Source organism: Camelus dromedarius, chromosome 7 (assembly GCF_036321535.1).
Source record: "Camelus dromedarius isolate mCamDro1 chromosome 7, mCamDro1.pat, whole genome shotgun sequence".
Taxonomy (NCBI): domain Eukaryota; kingdom Metazoa; phylum Chordata; class Mammalia; order Artiodactyla; family Camelidae; genus Camelus; species Camelus dromedarius.
Genome location: NC_087442.1, coordinates 4,411,829 through 4,433,349, shown reverse-complemented (window position 1 = coordinate 4,433,349; position 21,521 = coordinate 4,411,829). Strand labels below are relative to the sequence as shown.

Below are 21,521 nucleotides of genomic sequence, written 5' to 3'. Positions count from 1 at the left end.
ATAACCTTTAATGAAAAAGAATATGAGAAGGAATATAGGTATGCATATGCATGACTGGGCCACTGTGCTGTGCACCAGAAACGGACACATTGTAACTGACAGTACTTCAGTTAAAAAAAAAAAAAATTCATTGGTGGAACAAAAATAAACCCACATGAGCCGCACTTCCTCCTCCAGACTCACGGCCTCAGATTCTTCTCCTCAGGCCCCTCTCCCCATGAGACCACATTCAGGTCAGCAGATCTGACGGCCAGCACAGACCGCCCTTCTCACCCTTCCTGGCCTCGGTGTGGGACGAGGAGGTGGCATCTGTCTGGCAGGGAGCAGACCTCAGGCTCTGCGATGACTTGAAGTTTTCTTCCTTGCATGCCTGGCGCTGAGTAGTCAAGCGTGAGGTCCGAGGAGGAGAGGCTGCACGGAGCAAGAGCTCCATGACCTGATGCAGATGTGAACGCACTCCAGGCCTGGCCGACACCTTCAGATGGGAGTGTTTCAGAACAGCATTTAAAAGTTGTTCAGATGCTAAAGGCACGCGGAATAGAAGCTGGTTGTCTCAGCGTGTTTGTGAAGTACAAGCTAAAGATGGGCTGTAGGAATTGTGAGTGGGGTTCTGAGCAGTTTTCATCCTTAGCAACCCCCTTACATTAAAAGTTAAATACATTCAATATGAGAAATAAAGTCTATCACACAGAGTAAGTCTAGGAGAGCTGCTTCGGGGGGAAAAAAAAAGGACTAAATTTAACAAATAAAAACAGACTTTAAACAAGGGAGTAAGATGTCAGAATATTTTTCCCGTTGTCCCCGGTAAAGACCCTAAAAAGAATCTGAGGTCCTCTTCTTTATTCAGCTGCAGGAAGAGCCTCTATCTGGTCTCCTGGTATGAGTCACGAACTTACAGCTAAACCTTTTATCCGGAAAGGCAGAGACCCACGTTGATCACATCCACACGCCCGTCATCCTGAAAGGGTGGACCAGCCTGGTGGTGAATTTCAGAGCTCCAAAGGGACCGTGAGTGGCGCTAACAGAGACTCACAAGCTTTTGTAGATGTAAAATATTTTATTTGTAAATGGTGATCTTCTAAATCTGTGTCCACAAATTCCAAAACCCATAACACTCTGTATACTTCAAAAAATTCAATTTTTGCCAACATTAGATACTATTATACAGAACAGAAAACAAAACAAAAACCCGGTAAGACAAATACTGGTAGAATGTCAGAATATTGTACAAGAGAAGAAAAATATTCAAGAAACAAATTTCATACAGCTATTTATCAAGAGAAAAATATATACAATTGATTTATTCTGTAAGATAAAAATACATCATGCCATATACAAGTTCAGAACTGCATCACTGAATATGCCAACAGCTTACAGTCCACTTGAATTGTGCACACAAAAACTTCATTTTATACTTAGTCTGTGAAGTGTCAGTACCAGAATTTTAAGTACAAAATAAAAAGCTAACCTGGTTCAAAATGCTGATTAAGTTTCTACAAGCAAACACAAAACAGTGTTTTTTTTTTTTATTAAAGAAATGTAAACAAACAGTTCATACAAACACATTTTAAAATTACATCTTCCAAACCCTATTGCCGGGGTCCTGCAGCCGCAAGCAATGACATCGCTCCTTTTTTTTTTTTTTTCTTCAAATTTTTGTGTTAAATAGAAGGTCGAGAGTTAGATTTGAGTTCCTGCTACATGATCCTAGTATGTTTACATGATTCTCTGTGGCTTGAAACAAAGTTCTAATCAAAACTACTTTTGCTGAAGAAAAATTCAGCCTCCATTGGGGTGTATTTTTAAGCAGTTATTCACAGTTATCACAAATTGTAAGCACAAAAAAACCTGACTGAAGAAGTAGGGATGCAACAATATAATATGAAAAAATTTGTTTAAATTACCAAAACGGCTATAAAAGTTGTAGTCATAGCATACACTCCGTTCTGTCAGAAGTAAGGTGTATAAAACAACTCAGTACTAATAGATCGTAGTTTCCAAAAAACCCCGAACACTCTAGGTGGAAATTTTGGTTGTTACATAATTGTAATGGCATGTTTAATAACATGGCGTCATACTGTGACACCCCTATGCACGTTTTATAAGCACCCGAGCTGCTGCAGAGCCTGGTAGCATTTGGTCAATAACTATCTTTATACTGTATTTTTTCTCAAAATATTTACATGTTTGTACAAAGTAACAGGGTTCGTTAGTTCTGCAGGTAACAGCAGCAGCTTGGCTTTCTTCTAACTTTTATTTAAAAATAGCTTCATTCACTTATTCAATAATAAATACAAAAAGTTTCTCTTATTTTACAGAAATCAAAAACTACAATAAACTGACTCATGGAATCAAGTATTTAAATGTATTTTAGTGCAAGTTATTATCCCTTAGCCCTATCCCTAAGGAAGTCATTTCAGTACATTCCTTGTTCAGTGGTGTCTACTTTATTTAAAAAAATTTTTAAATTAGAGGGCCTGCCCCTTTTTCAAATAAGGCCGTGGCCAGCACTTTGGACATCTCCCTTTCGCTGGTGATTTCAGTCTTACATTCATAGGAAGGCCCCTGCCCTGGGGCAGGGCAGCCATCGGCTCTTTGCCCCAGTAAAAGTTTCTCCTTAGTGAGACTAAAACAACAAAACAAAACAAAACCCACCCACAAGAAGAAAAAAGAAAAAGTAAAAGAAAAAAAAGTGCTGGACCATTCTGTAATTCCGGTTCACCTCAGCAACTTCAGGAAGGCTGCCTCCATCGGCTTTCTCCTGTGCTCCTTCACCCTGAAGGACTGAGGAAATCAGAACTCCCAGAAGCTAGTTTTCAAAAGTCATAAAACAGAAAACAAAAACATCTTTCTGTCTGCGAAATTCAAACGGTGTGTTGAATCGCTTCTTCCCAGGGACGAGCCGCCCTCGACAGCAAGGGGTGCTCAGTTCATCCACTTCCGGCAGTTCACGGCTCCGCAGTGACAGGGGATCTTGTGCTGGTCGTCCTCAAAGTCAAACTTATAGTCATAGCAAAGCTGCCCACGGCAAAGACACAGTGTAAGGAAGGCCCCTGCCCCTGCCCGCCTGGCAGCTACTCACACCCAGCCACCGAGAGATGGAGCTGAACTGAAGACCTCACTGCCAGGGCGCCCTGGGACCGGGGTGGGGAGACGGGGAACTTCAGAAGAAGTCAAGAGATCGTGTGGCTGTGCTTTTCCTGAGGGCCCCAAAGGGACAGGGGAGACCGGAGGCGCTCTTTTTAGGCCAAGCCAGCTCAGAGACAGGCAGGCGGCTGCATTCCTACAGCTCCACACAGCACTGTTCCCGCAGGCCCCCCTGCCCCCTCCTCACTCCCTGATGGGGCAGGCAGGTTCGCAGAGACAAACCTCCTGGCCAGCAAACATATTCCTCCATCTTTCCTCACTTAATATTTACAAGACATTGCTATTTAACATTATTGTCTCAGACCAACCCTGCTGTCAAGGCGGGTGGGAGCCTGTGCGATTCCCGTGGGGTAAGCCCCACCCTGGACCCCGACTCCTGAGAGAGCTGATACCGCAAGACCCTTCTGATTCAAACATCCAAGGACACTATTTGGAAAGACTTCCTTTCGACCACGAGAGGGAATAAACACACGGAATAAACACACTGTCTACTGCGTGGCTTCTCTTTGGCATGATACCACTGCCTGGGACGGTTTCGCTGACCTAGGAGAGCTCCGCTCCACACACAACGGAGCAGAGGCTCAGAGAGGTTAAGCCAGCTAACCAAGAATGCTCAGGCAGAGAGGGCAGCAGGGCCTGGTGCTGGTCGGGCCGCCACCTGTCCCGATGGCCAGACACCCGCCCGGTGGTCACGTGCCACAGAGGGGTCTTCACATACCCGTACTCATCAGGTTACTGACATGTACAAAATGGGTCTGGGCTCAATTCTTGATTTTAAAAAAACATATTCCAAAAAGATAACCAAAAACAAGTATAATTCCACAGCTCTGTTCACATGGGGCTGGGGGAGCCAACCAAGTAAAGACCCCAAGGCTCCTCATTCCCTAAATAGGAGGGTTCCCCAGGCAGGTGCCTTCCAGGACACACCAACCCCACGCCCGGGCCAGGCCCCAAGCACTCCAGTGCACCTTGCAGCCTGAGCTGACCACGTCTGGCAGACCAAGTCGGGGACCGTAAACAAGGCTGTGACAGAGCCAGCCGGGTGATAACCCTAATGGGGGCCAGGCAAACCACAGTACTCCGTTGGGCCAAAGACACAAAGACAAAAAATAGCCAAACTGTTTGCAAATCTATTCATGCAAAAAACCCATCAGCTTGTAGTGGTCCTAAGTGTTCATATGAGCAAAGTGGAGCCCCAGTCACCCCCAAGCTTGCAGCCGACAGCCTCACAGTGATCTCCCGAGAGCCAGCGTGTTCCCGGAGAGCACAAGGGCACGGACCCTGGGAAGTCTTCAACCATCAGCACGATGACAGGCTTCATTTTTAAAGGGGGGGGGGGGGGACACTGAGCCAAACTGGCAGGGCGAGGGGTCCAGAGGGATGCAGGGACGGGAGAGTGAGGAATGAAGGATGCGGGAGGTGGCAGACTCTGCCCTGCCTGGAGGATACAGGATCCTCCAGCAATACAGACTGTCTCCGCCCTGCAGCTCCCCGACGCTGGGACACGACCACAGATGGGCCCCGCTCTCACCTCTTCTCCCTTCTGGATCCTCCGACTGGAGCTGATGATAATCTTGTGTCCTCGCTCAAAGGTAACCACCTCAGCCACACAGTTCGGTGCACACGAATGGTTGATGTACCTGCGAGCCACCGTTTCAGAAAGCGATTTATTCTAAAACTGCAAGAAGCTTTAAAACCCTTTCAGGTCACAGGGAGAACCACTCCTTCCTGATTCTATTACTACAGAACAAGAACAAACACACAATTTTAAATGGAAATTCTTTCCAACACTCGTCTGCCCTGAACTTCCACCACTGAAAGGCTGCACACGACTCTCACCTCGCAGGCCCTCCCGTGAGCGTGGCGTCGATCACGTGGTCGTTGTCCATGCGGAACATGTACACACCTCGGTTCTGAAAGAGAAGGAAGTCAGCCCGCTCCGTGCTCCTGTCCATGGGACGGAGATGAAGTCGCCGGAACTGAGAGGTCCCCAATCTCCTGCCCTGGGGACCCGCACAGATGTTTATGCGCTATGAGAAGAAATCAACACTTCGGGAGGGCGCCTGTGAAGCCAGGCTCATCCACCCAAGGTCCTGTCTTTGCAAATAACAATACTGATCGAAAAATGCAGGACTGTTGGAAAACACAAGAGGAGAATACAAGGACACCCAGACAGGGTTTTGTCTGCACTCGAACCTGGGCGGATAGGCGGGGCCGGCGGGGGCAGGGCCGCGCTCACCTGGGATTCGTAGAGCTTCTCCTTCCTGTTGGCCACTTCGTTCCGGATGATGGTCCCGATGTACTCGATGACCATGGTGTGCTTCTCGATGTCCCGGGCAGCGTAGAGGCCCAGGCCCTGCAAAACGTGCACCTCCCTCATCACTTCAGTTCCAGGGACTCTGTCACACGAAGGTGCTACCCCCGGTCAGACTGAAAGCCTCACTGAGGATTCCACCTGAACTCAAACGACCGTCTGTCCTCGCTCCGCCACCGTCTGAACCCTGACCCCAGACAACCCTCCCACATCGGGCTCTGCGACCCCACCATGCCTTTGGGTCTGTTTCACACTGAACCTCCCAAGCGTGTTTAGAAAGTGATCCTGTCCACAGCTGAGCACCGTCTATGTCGGGCATCCTGCTGAGATTCTACCAGCTGAACAGGCCAACAGCTTCTGCTGCTCATTTTATGGCACTACTGCTTCTCAAGGACTTGACGTAACACAGAGCCTACACAACTGAAACAGGGTTGACTACACAGGGCACTGTGCTTTGAGCTTTTGCATCCTCACCTAAGACCGACCAGAGGGAACCCCGCCCCCCCATTTCTCATCAAGCACCACCTGGAGCACACGGCACAGACGGCTGCTGTTAAGAGATTTCAGTACGTGAACTGAATGATCTTCGGAAAAAAACATTTACTCAGTTAATTCCAGTCAATTCCAGATATGACTCAGAGGTGAACAAAGCAGAACACACAAGAAGAATCTGGACGGATACTGACACGGTTTGGGGTAACAGACGGGACAGTCAGTGGGAGCGAGCAGAGAACCCACACAGACCCAGGCGGGGTTACCAACATCCAGCTCAGTATGGACGGGCTGCTTACTGCTAAATGGTGCTCCTACAACTGGTTATTCAATGGAAAAAATTAAACTGCCTTAAACATAAAAAATGAAATTGCTGAAAAAAAAATCTAAGAGACTCATATGCAATCTGCAGTTTTAAGAACAGAAGCCAGACAATTATATATGTTTGACTATTTGGAATTCAAACTTTTGTAGGAAGAAATATACCATACTTCCTGGCAGGCAAGGGATGTGTTGTAGGGAAAAATCTAATAGTGCAAATTCTTATAAACTGAAAAATGGACAAAGGATATGAACACACAGTTCACAGAACAGTAAATCCAAATGCAAAAATCCAAAAGTTTGCAATTAAGGTGACAATGTAGTTCTGTGGTCACTAGTGGCAAAACTATAAATGGGCAGTAACACTGCAAACGATAAGTGAGAAAGTCAGCCTCACACGCTGCTGGGAGCAATGTGCGAGCAGAGCCTTTTCAGAAAACTGAAAACTTTCACACAGAAACCGCACTCTGGGGGATACACCCCACAGAAGTGAAGCTACCGATACACGGAGACAGGTGTACAAGATACCACTGGCAACACTGGGGAAAAATTGTAAACAAAATAAATTCTCATCACTGAGGAATGGTTTAACTAACTACAGTTCATCCGCATCACGGAACATCATGGAGCCATTAAAGGGACTGAGTCAGCAGTGTTTCCGCTGGTCTAGGAGTCTGAGTATCGGTGAGAAGATGCAGAAACATGCACACAGCACAATCCCACTTGTAAACTTGCACACGGATGTGTATGTGCTGTTAAGAAAGCACCACGGAAAACACAGGATACGCACTCTGGGGCATTAATGTGGTTACTGGGAGGTGGACCGTATGGAGGAAGAAAAAAGATAACCCAACAACAAAAACTCTCAAAATCGCTTCAGGTTAAACTGCTGCTGCCAAAGTGAAGAGTGAGACGCTACGTGGTCTGGTTGTGTGAGCGGGCGTGGCTCACAGAGGGACCGTTTTCCTCCCGGAGTCGGCGCTTCCGGGGCTGTCCTGTCAGCGCTCACCTATCCGTCTCTCCAGTTCCAAAGTGCTTCTACCCCGTTCTAGACAAGTGAAATTTGAATCCTTAATAAAATGTGAATTTAACTTTATAAAACATGAAAAAGATTTTGTTAAATTGCTCAAGGTAAAAGGGGACAGACTGAACACAGGTAGTTGAGAACCCCGTACCCCGACAGTGCGGGAATACGAGCAACACTGAAGAACAGGATGGGCGAGAGAAACGCGTTACATGGAGAAGTAGCTGCTTCAGCAGGAGAAAGTCACCGCCAGGGGCGGGGCGGAGGCCTCACCCCGCGCCCCCGGGAGCCTGCGGGAGCTCCTCCCTGGAGACGGCGGAACGATGGGGAAGAGGCTGTGTTGGTAACATGAACACGAGGTACCAGAGAGAAGGGACGAGAGCAGAAAGGAGAAAGATTTTTAAACACAAAAGAATGAAGAGCAGACGAAGGAGAAGCAGCTCAGACCAGGACAAGGAGACCAGAAACGAGGCGACGGCGGGAGGTTAGACCCGGGACGGGAACTCTTCTCCAGCCGCGCAGGAAGCATGCGGGGGCCCCACCTCGGGGCCAGATTCAGTAAGGCTGGGCCCCAACCGCACGGCATGGCCAGGCCCTAGACGGTGCCGGCCTGGGGTCCACACGGTGAGGTCCCGGATCTCAGGGGGCCCATGTTTGTGTATGCGCGCCAACAGAAACAGAGGCAGGAACTTGCAAAGAACCACCACGAAGGCACTTCTCAGACTGAAGGCCTCACTGCGCCAGATTGAAAGGACTCATCCTAACCCAGGCACGTTCCGGTAAAAAGCCCAAACACCAAGAGTAAAGAGGAGAGCCTAAAACCTCCAAGGAGGAAGAAGTTTCTGTAGAAAGAACGTGAACAGGTACAGACAGTGGAGAGCAGGTCAGATCGGTACCCGCCACCCTAGAGCTGGCGGACTGGAAGGAGGGGCCTGCACTGCCGCCCCGGGGAGGGGGGGGGGGGACGGGAGATTAAAACCGGGCAGCGGGGCTGAGAGCGGGTTTGAGGGAGCTTCTCAGAGGAAAACGGCAACAAAACCTGATGCTCTAGGTCTGGGCGTAGCGAGGCTGACACCGACAGCCAGCAGATGTGACCTCACTCAGTAAAACCAGGTGCTGGAGGATGATCAGGCTGGGAGACTGAAGGAGTGTGGCAAAGTGAGAACTGTAAACCCGTCCTGGAACCCGGGAGGGAGAAGCTGAAGAGCCGTTTGGTTCAGATCTGCAGCTCAGGAGCCACGGACTGCAGGAGTGGATCTGAACGCCCGGCCCGCACATGGCTGTATCTACAAGGCGCTCCACAGTCTAACCAACAGAAAAGACACAATTTTCATGAGAAGGAGGCTGCCGAAAGACAACTTCCAAAACTGGGGACCTCTGGAAAATATTTTCATTTGTATTTTTCACTTCACAAGTGCCTAGAAATACAGCTCTGGTGACCTCGCCACAAACCCCGTGTGTGGGGAATGCGGTGCTACCTGCCCTCACCCAGGTGGGAAGATGTGGGTTCCTTCCACTCAGGGAAGGAAAGCGCCAAGCCCCGAGACCACGCGCTGAATGCAATCGGACAGAATTTCCAAAGTATGACTCTCCCCGTTTCCCACGTGCTGGATGCCAGCACCTCCCGACCGCCTCAGTGTCCTGCCCTCCTCTTCCCGGACACCCAGCGTCTTCCCACCTGAATCCGAGACCGGGCTAGGTACACGTTGGACTTCCACTCGGCCTTCATCTTCCGGTACTGGGATGACTTGGAGTGGACAAACTGCTTGCTGTACGGGGCACTGAGCTCCCCGGTGACTGTGCTCTGAAACGACTTGGAGGTGCTGGTGCTGTTCAGGGTGTGAGGCCTGCAGACGGTGGCACGCCAACAGGAAGAAATAAAAGGAAAACTGAAGATCTCTCTGAATAAGGCCCAAAGCCAGGTTGATTCAAATTCTTTCTGACAGGAACATACACAGAAAGCCACCTAGCGGAGCCACACGGCAGGTGCTCGGGTGTGGTCGGCAGACACAGCCAGAGACAGCAGGGTTTGTAAGCAGCAGACAAGCACAGAAACCACTAATATGCCTAGAAACCCTGGGCTGTACTATGTGAAGTTAAAACAAAATACCTTAACACAAACCTCTTGACATGGGCACTCATTTTAGGTTCAGAACGGGCACAACCTGTGGGGTTGACGGCAAGAGGCAGCTCCATGAGAGGGTTCCGGCCGTAGCGGAAGCTGTAGTTCTCACATGCCTCCACCCCGGGGAGCTGGAAAGAAGCAAAATAAACGAAAAGTTAACTCATCTGATCAAGACCACAGGCAACCCTGAGCTGGCCCAAAGATGGCCCAACTGGAATCCTACGGAAATAACTTGTCAACATTTTCAAAACACTCTCTTTATCTTATGTTACCACCGCCAGCCCGCACACAGACAGGCCCGTGACATGATGGCCCATCTCTCCGTGTCCCAGGGGTACAGGCGGGAACGTAGGGTTAACTCGCATGGTACATACAGTCTTTTCTAGAATATATCTCTTGTGAACATATCTCTCTAGAGACATGACAGGTACCGATTACTGAGGCAGGGCTCTTCCAAAGGAAGCAGCTGGGTACAGGACTCCATGGCTTCAGGGCTGTCCTCTGCTTCTCCAGAGAAAACCCACCAATGGCTTTTTTCTTGAAAGCAATGCCTTACGTTCATGAGATTTCCCCAAAGTACTGTGCGTAGACTCGCTGGCAAACGTGTGTGATTTCAAAACCTCACAAAGAGGTCTCAGAGAGGATTGAACGCTCCCGAAATCCAACTGCCCTCTGGTGACCAACCATAGGATGAGGGCAGGAAAGTGGCTGTGAATGTCCCGGTGTCAGGACTGGGCGCACTGACCTGCAGTGCAGGACGTGAGGACCCTCACCCCCTAGCACCAGAGAACCCACATCTGTGACCTCCCTCACTGAGCAGACATTAACACACCAACATTTATGCAAGTCTCCCTCCCAGTGACTCATGAAGGCCTCCTGTTCTTTGAGAGAGATAGGAGTTAATCTCCCGGCAAAGCCACCACCTCCAAGTGCTGTGAATCTGACAGAATGAGCCAAGGTGGTGGCAGCGGCCCCGTTGGGAAAGGCCCTGAGCGACTCCCAGGTCACCCCGCGCCCCGGCACTCACGGACTCGGCAATCCGTGCCACCGCAGACACCGTCAAGCCGAACAGGTCTTCTCCTCTTAAGTAGGCTGGGAAAAGCTGGAGCATTTCAGATTTTTTCCTCACACATGCCACAGGCTCCAAAATTTTATCCCAAACACCTATGATATGGACAAAAAATTTTTTTTCTTTATGAAAAATCTGCTCTTAGCTAAACAGAGAGGAAGAGAGGATGCAGTATAAAAACAAGAGCAAAACGGAGACTGTTGACAAAGACTCACCGGGTAGAGCCCGTGGGCAGTGACCTAAAAGGCCTGCTATTACCTGCTTATCAGATGGCAGCAGTTTTACAGACTTTAGGAAGGTTGGGGGAAAAGAATATGTTACATTAAGGAAATTAAACAGCAAAAGGGGAAAAGAAAGTTCAGTATGACTAAAGTTCATGCAAGCAGGTTAACTTTCATGCTGGCCAAACAGCACATTAGATTTTTGGATGATTGGTCCAATGAAGTAAATGACACCTACAGACATGTCCTCTCCTCTCAGAGGTAAAGTGTGAAATTGATTTTTCCACTGGAATTATCTTCAGAGCATTTTCATACTTAAAAAAATCTGCTACACTTTGAAAAAGCAGTTTCACAGCACTTTCTACATCAACAGAAATGACAACCTAGGCTCACCCCTGAGGTCAAAAGTAAGTGGCTCTAAACTTTAATATTTGCTCCTCCTGAGAGAAGACTACACACAATATGCTTTAAATACGGTTCCATTTCTAGGTGACGTAAAGAGTGTCCTCAACGTAAGTGACAGGCAACCTTGACCTACAATCATTCTCCTATTTATCAGCTCTACTCTGATTTAGAGTGAGTCTAGCAAGTGTCTGGAGAACAGTACAAAAAGACAAGGTATGACCAGATAAAGAAGCTTTGCACTCGTGAATGAAAACTCCACACTGGCTGTTATAAAACCTGAACAAATGAGAAAACCATGGAAACAGGTGAAACGTTCCTCAGCCCGACCCCGGAGTAAGCAGCTCTGCAGAGCGTGGGGAGGGTGGGCCTCACCTTTCGGGGAGCTGTCACTCAGGACCAGGTCTTCGTGGCCCTGCTCCACGATGCGGATGACAAACACCGGACGCCCGTCCTTCTCCTCGATGGAGCACAGGTAGCGGCAGCGGCGGTTGGCGTAGCGCGTGCTCCAGTATAGCCGGCTGGCCTCGTAGCCCACGGGGAAGAGCGCTTTGGGGGAATGGAATGCCTGCATCTGCTGTGGGAGCAGCTGGCCGATGGCGTGGAAGATGAGGCTGCCCACGCGGAAGGTGTGGTCACGCTCCCCGCGCTGCACGATACTGGCGATCTGCCGGACCTCGTCGCGCTGGACGTAGACCCTCCTGAAGACGGCGAAGTAACTCAGTTCCTGCTCGTGAATTCCCTTTGGTTTGTGCATGGGACAAAGCATGGTTTTGTCTTTAAAAAACATGCATTGTGCTTTAATGGCGCAAGTGAAGTGATAAATGTTGGTACAGCGAAATCGGTGGCATCCGCTGGTGGCACCCGTCTTATGACAGAAGACACATTTCATCTGCAGGCCTCTCCTCAGGGCCAGCTCCACGTTTATTAAGGCCCCGGCCTGGGTCTCGTAGACCTCCGTGGACCAAAGGGCGCAGTTCAAGTGCACCCACAGGTCCAAGTCCAAGTTGAGCAGCCTGGCTGGTCCGTCCGTCAGGCCATCACCCTCCTCGTGACAGAAGCAACACTTCCGATAGTCTTTGGGCACAGGGTCGGGTTTCAGAGACGTGCCCAGTTTTTTCAGAAATTCATCGATTTCATCCTCACAGGGGGGCTTGAACGCCCCCTTGGGGACCACGATGTGGATGCTCCACCGCTTCCACTTCATCCCCCTCCACTTCTTTGTGACGGGCCTGCAGTCGTCGAACCCGCCGTGCACAGCCCTGAGCCGAGGCTTTAACTTCACTGTTACCTTAAGCTCATCTGGCTTTGCCTCTACTTTGGCTGCTTCAAAAGCAGGAGGGAAAGTGATGGGAGGTGATGCAGGGGGCGAAGCTCGATCCTGGAGCCGCGGGAGACAATGCACGTCTAAGGTGGAGGTGTTGTTACTGTACTGATGAAACGCTTTGGAAGGCGTCTCTTTCACAGGTGACTGTGGCAACGAAGGAATGGATTCCTGCACAATAAAAAGAAATGTGAGAAAGAGTAATTCAAAAGCCCTAAAAGCAATTCTTGTTAAAGCAAGAAAGCCAGGGAATTGGGGTCTAACGGGGCGCGGTGAGGATCTGTGCACAGTGGAGGTCAGTACTGAATGTCCACAGGTTCCCGCACGGACAGGCAGGACTGATGAAAGGTCTGTGGGTGGATCCTTCTCTGCAAAGCCACAGCTCTGGAGAATATTCTGCTCTTAAACTTTCGTGGATGCTCCTCTTTCTAATCATAATCAAGCTGGAAAAATCAAAGCTGTCAGAGGAACTAATTTAATTCACACAAGGGAACAGTGTTTCTTGTTAAACCAAATAAGAACTTTGGGTCATAATCTTCTAAGAGCTCATCCCACTCTCTGAAATTCCTGTTTGTTAATCTCAGGCTTAATAAATTGGCATGAATGTGACACAGGGGAGAAGCCCCCGGCAGATGAGTCACGTTTAACTTTTCTCAGAGGCTGCGGGCTCCCACCCAGCGGTGGGCAGAGGTGCTGAGAGAGAATCTGCCTCAGTTTCCGTTGAGGTACCAAGTGTCACAAGCGAATGAGCGGCAAACCCACAGGCTCCCTTCCCACCACTCCCTCTCCCATGGCTCTAGACAGACCCCCTCCCATAAATCCAGAAGCAGGCGGGCACCACACACCTAAATTATCTGGGGAAAAAACAACCCTCCTCTCATATAGACTGATTTATTTTAATTTAAAGTCTAAACTTATTTGGTATATACCCTGAATTTTATCACACTGGGCACTACTGCCTGCTAAAAAAATAAGTCTTCAGAACATTCTTCCAAGAAAAAGTAATGACCTGAAGGAAGGAATGACTGAGAATTACACCATGGGAAACAACTTCCTTCAATGAGGAGGATTAAAAACGTGTCGTCCTTACCAACTACACACTTGGTCACACTTAAACTCCACAAAATCAGGCAGACCCTTCTACCATATGGTAGGACGAGGATTTTCTTCCCAAAATACATGAACAGACTTAAGCTGTGCTTGTGAGCAGGCTTTTTCCATTGGGATAAGATCAAAAAACAATGTTTTATAGTTGTAATTAAGCTATTTGTAGTTAATAAGTAAAATTACAGACTTTACTATTAGTGTTTTTATTCAATTCTGAGATTTTAAGATAAAATTCAATCTGCCCACGCCTGTCAAGTAAACGGGACGTATTCAATCTGCAGTGACAACCTGGACCGAGCACGTTCTCAGCCTGAGCAGCAGCTGCTTAGAATCCCTGGAGAGCTCTGAGAATCTGGTAGGCACACCCATTTTATTCACCGACACAGACTGATTAACCGAGACTGCCTAACTTTACCTTGCTTTCTGAGTTTTTTGCTTGTGCAGTTGACGAATAGAGAATAAAGCAGTTATTACTACAGAAGACAATATCCTTCTCCACTCGACTGGAGCTTTCTCGGGAATCCTGAGAAGCAGAGAGAAATACGTGGGGAGCTCAGTAAGTCAAAACTTAATAAAAACAAGATCTATACATATGTGGTTTTTATGTTATGTTGAAAGTGAAAGTAGCTACCTTAAAAGTAGAAAGGTAACCACAAGCCAATATGTAGCAGATAATAATTTAGCCACAGAGAAAATACATTTACAAAACCACACGATCCGTATTTCACACTATTTAAAAACATGTGGTTCTCATAATGTCCCGTCTAACAGGCTGCTGCAGCGATCTGATTTCACGCTCAAGCACATCATATATACACATGCTGATGCTACCGCCAGAGCAGGCGACAGGCGGGGCTACGTAAACGGCCTCCCCCTGAAGGAGGAGCCCTGCCAGGGACACCGCGGGTTGGGGTGGGGAGGGACAGAGAAGATGTAGCGGGTACCTTGTTCACGAAGGCCAGGTCTCTGACCGACTTCCGCACCCCGCTTCCCAGAATGACCACTTTGCAGTGACAGCACCACTGCGGTCTGAGAGCCGCGCTCTCCGTGATACCACGACTGGAATCCTTATATGCAGAAAGACCTGCAGACGAAAGACTTCGTTAGCGACTAAAACTGACCAATAACAAGGAGGTGGCACATGGCACAAAGCTGTACTGTATCAACTTCTCGTAACACGGTTCCTTCATGTTACCATGTGTTATCTTTTACCAATTAATAAGAATCTGATCTTCTAAGCAGTGGTTATGGGGCATCTATTATGTGCATGACACTGGGGTGCAAATCAAGGAACCTATTCTCGCACAGCTGGGGCAGCCTGCTGGGACGTGGGGAGCGTGGAAGGAAACCGCTGAGTTCTGTCCAGTCTAAGCGCAAAGTGAGCTGGGGGAGAGAGGACACTTCCGCTTGAGGGTGAAGACGAGATGGAAATGTCCTGTGAAAGGTGAAGAGGTCCGTGTATAAGAGTCTTAAACGGGTATGATCTGGAAAGTCAAAGGGGGATGAGGAAAGTCCTGGGGCTGAGATAAAAAATATAACTAAGGACTCATGAGAAAGCACAAGGGACCCTCAGAGCCCACCGTCTGTGGGGGCCGCGGAGGCACAAAGGGAGAAGCAGGGAAAGTGAGGGAGACAGAAGCGGCCAGAGGCTAGGGATTCGAGCTCCGACACAAGCCCTCGCAGTGCGGGAAGTGGGGAGAGGAGAGACGGCGGTGAGGGTGAGCCCAGACCCCACTGCCCCAGGGGCCGGTGGAGAAGGAAAGAGGAAGCAGGGGTGTGGGTAAAGCTTCTGGCCCGCTGCGCACGCGCGAAGCAGGAGGTGGGACAGGACGAGCGGCGGAGGCAGGAGGACAAGGCGGCCTGTGGGTGAGCACGTCAGAGGGGACACGGCACAGTCCCCAAGCACTAAGGCTAAGTCACCGCACAGCAGAGCTTATTAGAAGGTCAGTTCACCAGGATGATGCACCAACATGCTACCTGTTACTTGTTTACAATTAAAGTGGGATTTTAAAGAGAATCAGCTGAACTTCTGATTCAAGAACGAACGTGAGGTTCACTAACGTAAACCCGCTCACCATTGCTCGCTGGAGGGAACGGCACGTTAGGCTGCTTCAGGTGGTAGGAGCTTGCTAATCTGGGCGGGTTTGCAGGTCCTGGTGGAGGCCCACGAAGAAATAAACGCTGTCGATACTCCAAACCTGGGTTTACTCTGTGGCTACTGACCAAACCCACGGCTGGAACATCTGGTGCATTACTAACCTCGTAGCTGTTAGGGACTCGCACGTGAAGGAGGTCGGAAAAGGCAGCCACAACACTGCTGATGTTCTAAAACAAAGTGCAAACGCTGCATGACCCACCCAGAAGGCACAGAGAAGCACTGAAGAAAAACTCCTATTAGGTAAGTGTTATTCGCTGATGTACAGGTGGTAAGCAAATCCAACAATGCTGATTTAGACTTAAGGGTCTCAAGGAAAAAAAAAGGTTTTAATGGGCCAATATCTAAATAAAGCTTTCATAAACAGAAATCCTCATAAAGGGATTTCAATGAATATTAAATACTTGAGAGAGCATTAAACTATTTTAGGCGTCGTTAATACAAGGAATGAGCTAAACCTTGTCAGTTTTTACAGCTGGTCGAAAGCTACTGGCAAGCGGACCTACAGCTCTGGGAAGAGGTCTGAAACGGTCCACGAGAACCCACTACCGCTAAGTTCTGTTGCCAAAATGTCCCATCGTGGGACTATGAGTTTGGTCTCATACAAGCAGCTGCCACCTGAACAAGACTTCCACTGCTTCTGGAAAACTTCCACTGTTGACAAAGTTCTTCACTGCCTGATTTTCTACGTGTGAAAGTTATCAAAAGGCTTCTCTCTAAAGAGCTCCCCACTGTGTACCTCCTCTAATAAACAAGCAAGACCTCTACCTTCGTTCTGCCCCTTTTGCCTTGACTTAGGCTGAGATCGATTTAACACTCATTTCTAACACCCAGACCACGTGGAAGCCTGAAGTGACCGTGCGAACTCTCCCTAACTTTACTCTTCTATCCGCAATGACCCTGCTGTGCACGAGTCACGTGCAGACACGTGTGAGCCTCCTGACACAGCTTTAAAAACCTAGCGGAGTCTACGACATTAAATAACCCTCTCATCTTTACCTCAGCAGCTGTAGGATGCAGAGTGATTGCCACAGAGATCAGGCCCGACCTGGGACCGTTTGGGGATGAACCGAAAGGTGATGTGAAAAATAAAGTGCCTGGCTCAGTTTTTATGTCATTCCTTCTGGAGTCCAAACCTTGAAAGAGGAAGGATTGATTGTTAGTGGCTTTTCAAAACACCAACAGGAGCACGTGGGCCCGCAGTACGGAGGACTGGTGCCCACCTTTCCCGGCACTGCTGGGGAGGATGGGGATGACAGGGGACGGCACTGGCTCTGGAGGCTCCTCTTTGACCAGCGACAAGTCTGGGTACCTGCTCACTTCCATCCCAACCACACTTTCGGGAGAGGACGAGGGCACAAAACTGTCTGGAGTATCGCGATCAGCGGCGTGCTCCTGTATCCTGGGAGGAGAACAGACACAGGACATGAGCTGGAGCCAACCTGCCCCAGCCTGGCTCCGTGTGTGACCTTCCGACAACAACAACATGAGAACCCATGATTCGGGGCAGGGCCAACCAGGAAATCTCTCTGGGGTGAAAAAACAAAAAGGAAATATGTTTAAAGTAATTTAAATGATATGTTTCCTGCTGACTAAAGCTTTAGCATCCAAGTTTAAAGACTTGCCAAAGATGTTCAGATTACAGCAGGGCACAGAGAAAGTGAATACTCACACCTCTGCAGACAGCAGATCCCTGAGACTAGGGAACATCCTGGGGCTGAAAAAGGGCCGAGCAGCACCCCCCGCCCCCAGCCTCATGCACAGGGCTCTTCCATAGCTGCTCGTACTCACGGGAGCGGAATGGGTAAAACCTGGTCATTGTGACTTCAAAGGCCTTTATTTTTCTTAACTGATAAAGTGAGGTGATAAAAAGAAGCGACTGGTCTAGTCCAAGAAGCTAAAGGTGACCAAGGCAACTGGGGATGGAGGGCAAGTGTGGCATCAGGCTGGACGCTGAAGGGCAACCTGGTGTCTCACTAGGCCTCCCCCAGCAGGGACGCGGGCATGTGGAAGGACGCTGGGAAGCAGCATTATTAGGAGACCCTAGAAAGGCTCCCAGAGAGCCCCTGTGAGACCCGGAGTGGGCACCAAGCTCGTACACGTAGGAGGCTGCTTCCCACAGCTGCCACCCAGTCACAGATTTGGCACAAATCTAGCAGTGAGTTCCAGGGGAACAAAAGATCTGGATTCTAACTCTGGACAAGTCACTTCTCTCTGATACACAGTTTTATCAATAAAGTATGGGGTTTAATCTAAATGACCTGTCATCACATAGAGGGTTTTCATCACCAGATTTTCCAAGGGGGAAAGAGTAATTTGATGAAGTGCCTAAGAACCTCTCCTGGGTTTAACTCACTGGGTCATGATTATCTGCTAAAGGAAGTGGATTCTCCCAGTCAGAACCTTGGGGCTAAAGAACTGATACAAAGAAGTCACAAAACTCTGGACAGGAGTGTCCTTGAATTCCTTCCCATGAGAGCATTCTCTGATACCTGTGACCGCTGCTCTTCTATTCTGACATCTGCAAACATCAATAAACCCAATAAAATCACATTAACAGGTTATAAAGGACACGAGTCTTTGAAATATTTTGCATGGAGTCCCACTGCCTTTATGTCTATTCCATTATTATTTGTTGAACTTCCTATACCATGTAAGATTTTTAAAATGCACAAATATTTAATAGTGAGTATTTTTTTATGAACTTTAAGTTCTGACGAAAACTATTCACCAGATTTTCCCTTTTAAGTCTTTTAAGTGTTTTTAACATGCTACTTCTAGAGACATTGTCCTATATACATACACATACAAATTTTTTAATAAATGAAGTAACTAAAAACATCAGAGAAGAAGGCACTTGTACCTTAACTCTTCCTGGTTATTATGCGGTGGTGTTGGGAGGGAGGCGGGAACATCCACTGTCTTGGGGCCCTGAGCAATAGCTCTGGCTAACAAGTCGTCTTGCGGTCTGAAAGGTAGCTGAAATGGTTTAGGTCCTAGACTTCTGGTAACTGGAAAAGCAAAAACATAGAAGCAGATATACTTAGTCAAGATGGACAAGTGGGTACAACTGTACAACCTGACTGCCGTTTCACCTGCACGGCCGCCAAGGGCGTGCCCCTCCAAGGTAGAAATGTGGGCTGGGCGTCATACCTTCATGGCTCACCAGTACGCCAGCTTTCCCAGCAAGCTCTTCAGTTGTTGCAAAGCCGTTTGCCATCTTCTGACAGGCCAGAGGAGGTGGTGTAGGAGGAAGAGAGGCAGGGGGTGTTGGAGGATTACTTAAATTATTCTGCTGCAGGAGACCAAAAGATTTTACATTATATGCTACTGAGCAAATATGCCAGGACCTTGCTAAAACTTAGTTCTGTGAATTTTTAGCACAGGGAGGCAACACTACAGAAACGTAACCAGATGTGTCTTCATTTCTCAAAGGCACACCAAGAAAAGTAAACACGCAGGCCAGGAGGCCTTTGGTGGAACAACTGCGCATGGCTTTGTGGACGTGTCATCCACCTGCTCACTATGCCCAGCCTGAGTGCTCATCTTTGACATTAGAAGTAAACTTACATTGTGCCAGTGAAGGATAGCTTTAAAATTCAACCAATAAATTGTGAAAAGTTCTCAAAACCTCCTTTATTAACTTCTCATTAAGATATGCCCCCGTTCTGTAAAAAACTTAAGAATTTAAGGTCCTAACCCAGTAATTGCAACTCACATCCTAGATATTAGAATCCAGATTGTCCAAAATCTCAAAAAGCAGCAAAAGGAGTAGCAATCATACAAAGTTGAGTGAGTCACTGACAGATGTAGTTTCCCCCCAAACATCTGTCCCTGCTTGACACTTGTCATCAATTTGTTATTTATTGACTGATGAGTCTCTCAGGAATTGCTGGACTCTACCTATACTACCGTGCTGATTGAGTGCAAGGTCAAATTACAAATCTTGCAAAGATCTAGGATTTCATGAAGATGATGAAGTTGTGTGGAGAACAGCTTGCATCAGAAGAGAAGGCATTTACAAGAGTAAGGAGAGGCTCTAACTGAAGAGAAAAGCCAATAATGACAATAAAAGGAGCATCACAAGAGAATGACTTTAATATTAAAAAAGAGAAGCCCTCAGGAAAACTGACGATACTAGCAAATATTTTTGCAAAAAAGACCACTTTACATAAGTCAGATGTGAAGTAAAGAGCGCCCAGTGAGCCTAGCATAAACCTTTGTTAAAACCAATACCGAAAGATAAACTAGGTTTAGCTCGGTTGTTTTTAGCAGTCTAAGAATTCATAATTATGTTATATTGCAGCTAGTTGCAATTAGGACCTAAATTATTAGGTAAAATACGGTTTTAATTTTTCTTTTTATTTTTCAGGATAAATTCCTACCATATTTTTTTGTTTACTTTGAATTTCAGTTCATTTTAAAAGTTAATAAAGATTACAGGAAAATAAATATTTCCCCTACCACAGAAATACATAATGGATGTTTTTCACAACTTGTACTCTTACCTAGACAAAAATTTCAAATGTTCATACCAGAAACACTTTACCTGGTAAAATTTTAACCTTTTAGTTGAACTAAAGTTTAAATGGAACTTGGAAGATCAGATGTAAACCAGATGGAAAAACAAGACAAGCTCTACCAATTCTGACATGGTATCCAAAGAGGAAGCAAGGTGACACCTTGGCAAAGAGACATACCTTGTAGATCAACTGAGAATAGTAATCCGAAACCCCTTCAAGGGTAGCACTGCCAAAAGTTCCTAGAAGTCGATTCCCACTATTAAACTGGCCACTGCCGTAAGGAAGAAAGTGGGCAAAGTTCACTCCAATGACTGGTTCCATTAGAGGGAGCAGAGAGAGCTGCTATTGAAAAACACATTTAAGAGTAATGTACACGATAAACAAAACAAGTGTTTCTCAACTTTTCTAAGACCCGAAGCAACTTAGTCAAATAAGGCTTGAGGAAAATAAGACTCAAAAATTTCAAGTATCAAAATGCAGGAATAAGGGAGAGAGACTACAGAATCCTTGAGATATACTTAAAAATGAGCCTTATTCTCATCTGTCTTAAAAGGGATGCTGCCAGGCATCTAACAAGAATAACAGCTTCCTTATCTTCGCTCAGCAAGAAGCAGGGCTGAATTGAGGCTGGGTGCCCCCAGTGGCACTCTCAGCACTGTCTCCCACCTTCTGTATCAACTACAAGGGTAAGAACAGAGTTTACTACAGGGAGAGACCGACGGCTGCGTCTAGTCACCAGTAACGCGGACAGAATCTGCCTTGGTGCTGAGGCTGCTCCTTTTGAACGTCAGTAAATCTCGACCATCACCAACCGCTCCATCTATTTTACTGTAATTTTGGGGGTGCCAATAGGATAAATCTGGCAGGTAGGAAATCTACTAGGTTCCTTGTTGCGATATATTTATCCCTGTAACTCTCTACTTTAGGAAATGATCACAACAAAGAGAAAGTTTCGGTTTAACAGGGTTAAAAAAGCACTTGATGTCTCATTTCCTTGAATTTTTAAAGGGGCTGCTCCGCAGGACTCACCTGTTTCAGGTGGGTAAAGGTGTCGGCGGTAGAGTACAAAGCTTGTTTTTCCTCCTCTTCCTTTTTCCTTTTCTTTGAGCGAGGTGCTGTCTTCTCCCCAGTCCTCTGAGTCCGTTTGCTTCGCTGTTTCTTGGTTTCACTTCCTCCATCTGTTTTTGGCAACTGGTTGTTGCCACATCCAAAACCACCTTGCATTTGAGCCCCCAAAGTTTGCTAATGTAATTGGAAAGGTTAAGAAATAAGTGAACTATTCACGTTTGATTTTCAG

At 47.6% G+C, this 21,521-nt stretch overlaps 1 protein-coding gene across 20 annotated transcripts in view; it reads right to left on the bottom strand.

Moving 5' to 3' along the window:
• Window positions 1-1,037: 1,037 nt before the first annotated feature.
• KMT2C (lysine methyltransferase 2C) overlaps window positions 1,038-21,521 on the bottom strand; it is a 237,278-nt gene continuing 216,794 nt past the window's right edge. For 8 of the 20 annotated variants that reach the window (XM_064487184.1, XM_064487185.1, XM_031455747.2 and 5 more), the window contains 17 exons: window positions 21,254-21,466; window positions 20,402-20,566; window positions 18,855-18,996; window positions 18,565-18,712; window positions 16,925-17,103; window positions 16,701-16,837; window positions 15,622-15,871; window positions 14,491-14,630; window positions 13,962-14,069; window positions 11,491-12,610; window positions 10,451-10,587; window positions 9,409-9,551; window positions 8,977-9,145; window positions 5,387-5,503; window positions 4,987-5,060; window positions 4,679-4,787; window positions 1,038-3,018 (listed from right to left, as the gene is read on the bottom strand). In XM_064487184.1, the coding sequence (XP_064343254.1) occupies window positions 2,926-3,018; window positions 4,679-4,787; window positions 4,987-5,060; window positions 5,387-5,503; window positions 8,977-9,145; window positions 9,409-9,551; window positions 10,451-10,587; window positions 11,491-12,610; window positions 13,962-14,069; window positions 14,491-14,630; window positions 15,622-15,871; window positions 16,701-16,837; window positions 16,925-17,103; window positions 18,565-18,712; window positions 18,855-18,996; window positions 20,402-20,566; window positions 21,254-21,466 (3,444 nt within the window). In that variant the 3' untranslated portion in view covers window positions 1,038-2,925. Of the gene's footprint in view, window positions 3,019-4,678; window positions 4,788-4,986; window positions 5,061-5,386; window positions 5,504-8,976; window positions 9,146-9,408; window positions 9,552-10,450; window positions 10,588-11,490; window positions 12,611-13,961; window positions 14,070-14,490; window positions 14,631-15,621; window positions 15,872-16,700; window positions 16,838-16,924; window positions 17,104-18,564; window positions 18,713-18,854; window positions 18,997-20,401; window positions 20,567-21,253; window positions 21,467-21,521 lie in introns of those variants that run through there. The other 12 variants (XM_031455741.2, XM_031455753.2, XM_031455748.2 and 9 more) reach the window with 10 other exon arrangements.